The sequence below is a fragment of a genome, unplaced genomic scaffold, assembly GCF_019419815.1.
Source record: "Pyrus x bretschneideri cultivar Hongxiangsu unplaced genomic scaffold, Pyrus_bretschneideri_v1 Contig131, whole genome shotgun sequence".
In the NCBI taxonomy this organism is placed as follows: domain Eukaryota; kingdom Viridiplantae; phylum Streptophyta; class Magnoliopsida; order Rosales; family Rosaceae; genus Pyrus; species Pyrus x bretschneideri.
Genome location: NW_025999426.1, coordinates 113,185 through 119,927, shown reverse-complemented (window position 1 = coordinate 119,927; position 6,743 = coordinate 113,185). Strand labels below are relative to the sequence as shown.

At 37.7% G+C, this 6,743-nt stretch overlaps 1 protein-coding gene across 1 annotated transcript; it reads right to left on the bottom strand.

Annotated features, from left to right (window-relative positions):
- Positions 1-3,482: 3,482 nt before the first annotated feature.
- Positions 3,483-5,810, bottom strand: LOC103944426 (NAC domain-containing protein 2-like). The gene is made up of 3 exons (XM_009354892.3): positions 5,049-5,810; positions 4,553-4,872; positions 3,483-4,427 (listed from the first exon to the last, which is right to left on the bottom strand). The coding sequence occupies exons 1-3, from the start codon at positions 5,209-5,211 to the stop codon at positions 3,789-3,791; spliced, it is 1,122 nt and encodes a 373-aa protein (XP_009353167.2). The 5' UTR covers positions 5,212-5,810; the 3' UTR covers positions 3,483-3,788.
- Between the last annotated feature and the right edge of the window lie 933 nt (positions 5,811-6,743).

The following is a 6,743-nucleotide window of genomic DNA, read 5'->3' as shown; positions in this document are numbered from 1 at the left end:
ATTTTTCTTTTCAGCAAGTAATAAGACAAGGATCAAATCAGAAAATTTCTAACTTTCCGTGCCATGAAAAGTTGTTGCTGTAGGACAATACTGGTGGCATGAGAAGTTGAATAGATCTTCTCGAGATCTTGTTCAATTAAGCCTTATTTGTAGAACTTGAGAAATGATCGGATTTGACAAACTTCAGAATTGTGTTTATTCATAGAGTTATAGTCTTGAAAGCGTAAATGCTGTCAGTCATGTCTTGCTTCAAGTAAGAAGATATCTTTTTGATGATCAAAACATTCTTCTAGAGCGAGCCATAAAGCTCTTGGATCCTGTTCAATGATGTACTTGGTTTTTGCAGTGTATCATATATATGCCTTCGTATGAAGATCATGGTGGTTGCTTTGTTAGATTTGCCAACCGAGTTATCCGTCTCAGTTTCAATGTTAGCCTTAAGACTTTTTACAATGAGTGGAGCTTCACATCTTGGACCCATTTCTGGCAATTTTTTTTCCAGAGACTTCCACAGGGGTAAAGTCGGTTTGTTCAAATTTGACATGTCGATGTCACAAAATGGAACAAGATTATGGTTAGTGCAATGGAGAAAAAATTGTCCATACACAATGAGTAGAACATTCAGGTTCTGTTAGACATGTTTTGGTGTAAATTTTCCACGATGAAGTCTAAGACATCTAGGTGGGTTGTGGTCAATTGCCCTGATACATCGAACATTGGATCAGGTATATCCATTAGTTTAGCCTGGTCGAGGAAATTGGTTTCGACACCCTTCTCCTTTAGGGAAGCTTGATACAGGTCCACCAGATGTTTTGGGGTACGTCAGGTACGTGCCCAGTGCCCATTGCCACCACACCTATGATAGGCTCCTTCAGGATTTCTATGGGTGTTATTCATATGACCTTTACCTTTTTGGCGATTTACATTTTTGAAGCTTGGGCCTGAATTATGCCTTGGACCTTGGTTGTAAAACTAGACACCATGATTCTTGCATTTTCCGTTCCACCGACCTTGCCTGTGGCCACGTTCTCGTTTGTAATTATTGCCACGAGAGGATGTGGTATTCACTTCAAGGGAAACATCATTCACTTCTGGGAATGACGTCGATCCAGTAGGTCGGGACTGATGATTTTTCATTAGGAGCTCATTGTTTTGTTCAGACACAAGGAGCACCGATATCAGGTGGTTGTATTCAATAAAGCCTCGCTCTCTATACTAATGTTGTAGGAGCATGTTGGAGGCATGAAAGGTGCTGAAAAACTTTTCCAGTATATCTTCCTCAATGATGGTCTCCCCACAAAGCTTCATCTGGGAGCTAATTCTGAACATTGCAGAGTTGTACTCAACAACTGACTTGAAATCCTGGATCCTTAGGTGTGTCCACTCATAACGAGCCCTTGGAAGAATCACCGTTTTTTGGTAATTGTATCTATTTCTCAATGCCTTCCAGAGGGTTAATGGATCTTCAACCGTTAGGTACTCGCTCTTCAATCCTTCATCAAGGTGGCGACAGATAAAGATCATAGCATTTGCCCGATCTTGAGAGAATGCATTGTTTTCCTCCTTGATAGTTTCTCCAAAATTCCCTACCTCCAGATGGATCTTGGTATCCATTACCCAAGTAAGGTAGTTCTTCCTAGTAATATCTAGGGCAACAAAATCAAGTTTTGCCAAGTTCGTCATTTTCTTTTCTGAAAGAAAAATGAGATGCGTAAAGACTTGCAACTTCAAGCTCGAGATTTACATGATTAATGAGGAGGGCGATTGTACCGCACCACTCTCATTGAAACAATATAGCATAGGGTGAGCAATTATACAGCACCACTCAAGCAGCAGGAACATTTAAATATGCAGAGCAGGGTGGGCGATTATACCGCGCCACCTAAAATTGCATTAAAATTAAATTTGCAATTCAAGATGGGCGATTATACCGCACCATCTTTGATTGCAGTAAAATTAACATAAATAAACACTAGGTTAATAGTCAGGAGCTACACCAAACAAGAAATAAAAAACATAAGTAATTGTTATATTTAGAACTAGGAGCAGACATGGTGCTAGCAGATCTTAGTGAGGGTACATCAAGCAAGTGAGGCATAGGAGGAAAAAGAACAGTAAAATCCTTAGAGGAAGCATTTTTCGGCGAAGAGAGATGAGAACTGGTTAAGGTTAAAGAGTCATGCTAATTACTTGTTATAAATAGGCAAAAATTAGAGAGATAACCTTTGCTAGGGATAGGAGAGACGCAGGTGCAAAATATCACACTGTTTAGTTTCGTAACTATAACACAAAACGATTGCAGGAAAAAGAGGAAAGGATGGATACTGATATTATTACTTTCACTTCTTTTCTTTGCTGTGTATTGTAATCATACACGGAGTGCTCTTTATATAAAGCCACATTCGTGACAAACCAAAAAGTGAAATGATTGCTGTTTTTGAAAACTTCACACAACAACAATTACTCTACTATTGAACTTTTGAAAATATCACATAACAACAATTACACTAGGGCATTCATTCTCACAATTTTACAACACTTTTTAGGTTTTCAATAATTAACTTTCATTTTCATTTTCAATTTTCAGTTTTTGTTTTCAAAGTGAAAACAAAATGGTTATCAAATTACGTGTTAATTTCTTTAGGCTATGTATGGGTAAGAGATTTTCAAGTCCAAGTGATTGAGACTAGGTTATTAAAAGTTTGACTACAAATGCGAAAGGGGTTTGTAACCCCTCCTTAGAAGGTGTCATTTGCAAATTTATCTCACATGCCTTTGTTTAACCCATGGAGTGCATTCCTAATCCCCACTATCTTTTATTTTTTTTGTCCATCTAGTGTAGAATATCAATTGTGCTCAAAAAATATTTTGTAGTCCATTTCTTAATAAGCTTGGCCTCAATCATTTTGGAACGTGGAACTCCCCTACCTAACCATCATTATCTTGTGTCTTACTTTTTTAACATTGAAACCGAGGTGATTACCAAACAACCCTTAATTAAATTGTGGCGATGACAATAGTGGTGAGAGGTAGTGGGATGATGGTGGTGGCGTGTGGTGTGGTGGCCATGGTGGAGATGGTGAGGCGAGAATGTCATGGTGTTAGTAGTGGTGGAAAGTGGTAGTGGAATTTTTAACTTTGTTTTATACGTGACTTTTGCTTTTGAATTTTTTTTGGAAATCATTCTTGAAAAATAAAGAACGTTCAGTATGATGTTTTACATAATTTAACCCAAATATTGTACTTGCTTTTTATTTTTTAAATTTATTCTTGAAAAACAACATACATAATACATTTTAGAGTTGTTTTTGTATTTAAAAACAAAAAACTATTTTTGCACCCTTACTTTTTCAAGACAAACATATCAAGTACTAAATCTGATCTGCCAATTGAACAAAAATCAACATACTAAACCCTACATAAAGATATTGATTGAGACGGGGAATTGTAATTACACTAATTGGGAAGATATCCTCCGCTTGTGAAAAAAGAACTCAAGATCAATTCTCATGTTCATAATTCGTACCAAGTAGTAAATCTGATTTGCCAATTGTACCCATGTCAATTAACATTGTATTGTTTTCGAGGATCAATCTCCCATGCATCATGCATGCCATTCCAGATTGCCAGATTGTATATAAAAATAATCAAACTCCTTTCAGTAATTAAATTTTTGCCATCTTTTGTTATGAACTTATGACCCATAGGAAACGGCTTGACCAAGGCTTGGCAGGTCCGACCTTCCGTAATTTTTCTTTTCTTTCCTTCTTTCTTTTTTTTATATGGTTTTATTCTTGAAAATGAAAACGAGGATTACTCAGAAGTAATTGCTGATTCAAGAATGAATTGGCGGTGTTACTGAAACTGCAATTGGAATTTACGTCTTTCTTCGATGGATATAATAACACGCCACGATCATCTGTGATGGAATGCTGGCGCTTTAGCCGGTTTTCCGTGCTTGGGGCTGATGATGGCAAGTTCAAACCGTTGTACTGAGGGAGAGTTTGAAACAAATGACTTCTGTTGCTGCTGATATTGGTATTGAACAGCGGTAGCGGGTCTAATCCAGTACTAGTACTCCCGGTACAGCTATAACTAAACTTATTAGGAGTAGTTGATTGAAGTCCAGTTCCAGTTGGGATATAGTACTGGCCATCCGCCAGAATACTAGTGAGTAATGAGTAGTCCATGGCATCTAGTAAGTTGGAGAAAGAACAAGATTTCTGAGGCTTGAGACTGCTCGTAGTACTAGTACTCATCATGTTGTGATCAAGGATGGGAAAGGGACTTTTCAAGCTTGGTAAAAGGATATCGTGGAGGAAATCTTCTTCTCCTTGAACGTCTTGGTCTTGATCATTTGGCAGTGCCGCCGCTGAAGTCACAACATTTGACTTCTTGTAGATTCGACAAAGAACCCAATCATCCAACTGGGGTCACAAAATAAAGTTCATATATTTATAGTTAATGATTGAAGTATAAATGTGGATGATTATTTAATTGAACAATTGATTCTGTAAATCAAATGCTCATAAGATCAAATAAAACTGCTCACCCTCATGGATAAATCATTAAGCTTCATGGCTCTGTGGTGGTTGGTGGTGGTGGTGTAGTTATTTGGGCTTTCTGGAAGGCGGTATTCATGCATGATCCAGTTGGTCTTGATTCCCTTGGGGGGTCTCCCCTTGTAGAACACAAGAGCCTTCTTCACACCAACATTCTGCCGCCCTCCTGATGGTGCCACAATCGTCTTATCTGTTCCAGTTGCCTTCCAATACCCTGATGCGGCAGCCCTGTTTGGCCTCGCACCATTCGGATACTTGCGATCTCTTGGACTGAAGAAGTACCATTCTTTCTCACCAAACGCAGCTTTGGCTAATTAATGGTCGATATCAGCATGCATGAAAGAACACAAAATTAACCATATATTAATTAATCAACTGATAAACTTAGCGTGCATATACCTTAGAGGCACGCATGTGTGATATGTACAGGAAACAAACAGTTGAATCAATTAATTTATAGTTAAGGAAATTAGGTAGGTGCCGTACCTGGCAATTCCCATGGATCAAACTTGTAGATATCAACTTCAGCGATGATGGAAACAGGTAAGGGAGTGGAGGCCACCTTCTTTATAAGGTAGTGAAGGATAAGCTCTTCATCTGTAGGGTGAAACCTAAATCCTGGTGGTAGCCTAGATTCTGGGTTTTTCATCCTCAATCAACCAAATATTTCCTTGCTAGCAACAGATCTAGCTACCTAAATTGAACCAAATATTGATGAAGAAAGAAGCTAGGAATGAAAGCATGTACATGAAAGAAATTAAGAGATGGAGGAGGAGAGCTTGTGTTATCAGTTGTCGCAAAATGAACGAACCAGCGAACAAACAAACTGAAAATTAAACAAAGGGAAGAAGAGTTTGAAATTTTATTGGGAGAGAACGAAAGGAAGGGCTTTTATGGTTGTGGAAATTTGTCGGCATGCGGAAAAGAGAGATTAGGCAAATAGGTTGGGATGAACCAGATGATGTTGATGAAGAGAGAAAAAACAAATCATCAGTTACATTTTCCGCTGAAACAAATATAATATATATGGCTGAGAGAGACTAATTACATGCACCGGGATAAGACTTTAGGGTGATAATTTCCCAAATTTATCACATATTTTTATGTGTTTTAATTTGCTCACATGACATGACGTGATTGATTGAAAACAACGTTACCCGTATGTTTATGCCGTATGTAAGAGTGCCAGCTGAAAGGCTTTCGGTGTGTGGCCTAATGGAATGCAATTGTTGGTTTTGTCCTTCCCAAGTTTTCTGAGAGCTAAGTTATGCTTTCACGTAATTAACAGGGAAGGAAGAGGGAGAAAGACTCGGGGGCTGAGGAGGGAGGAGGAGGGAGAGATGAGATAATAACATATGGGGAATGGAATAAAGAAGAAGATGCATGGCGGCTGGACAAAGGTCCAAGGATAATCTCAATCTAATGACATAGTCCTCCTCTTCTCCAAATAGATTCGTAACACGCGTCCTTCCATGTTTGGACGAGCTCTCCCCCACTACCAAATACCAATTCATTCCTACAGTCCACATAGAAAGCACAAGCAAAAGCTCTCTTGACCTGTCCTGAGGCTGAACCCAGTATCAATCATCTCCATCCTGTGCCGTAATAATGCATCTCACTTTGGTAATAATGCATCTCACTTTGACTTTATTCTTTTTTCACTTTTTATAATGTTTCAGGTTGCTTTAAATTAGAAGGGAAATGGATCCTTTCTGTGTCCCTTCCACCTAATTAACTAATGCTATAAATTTGAATTTTTGAAATTTGATTGAACGGTTAAAATTATTATAAATTTTAAAGTGGGTCTTTATTTGTAGCCGCTGGATCAAATTTCAAATGTCCGAATTTATGGCCTTAGTAGATTAGGTAGAAAAGATCCGAATCCAATTATAAGTGGATTTGATTTTCATTCGGTTCAGTTTTTTATCAAAATTAAAAATCAAACTGAAATTATTGTTTATTTGGTTAGGAGTGTTTTTCAGTTTGGTTTGATTTTTTTATGATAAAACCTGAAAACTTGTTAGTTAAAAAAAAATCTGAAAAAGGTTAGGATTTCTTGCTTTAAAAATTTAATTGGACCTGAAGTTGCGATTATTTTCAATTAGGCTACGTGATTCGGTTTGATTTCTAAACTTCTATTTTTTTGAAAGAATTTCTAAACTTCTAAACCCTTCAATTTTA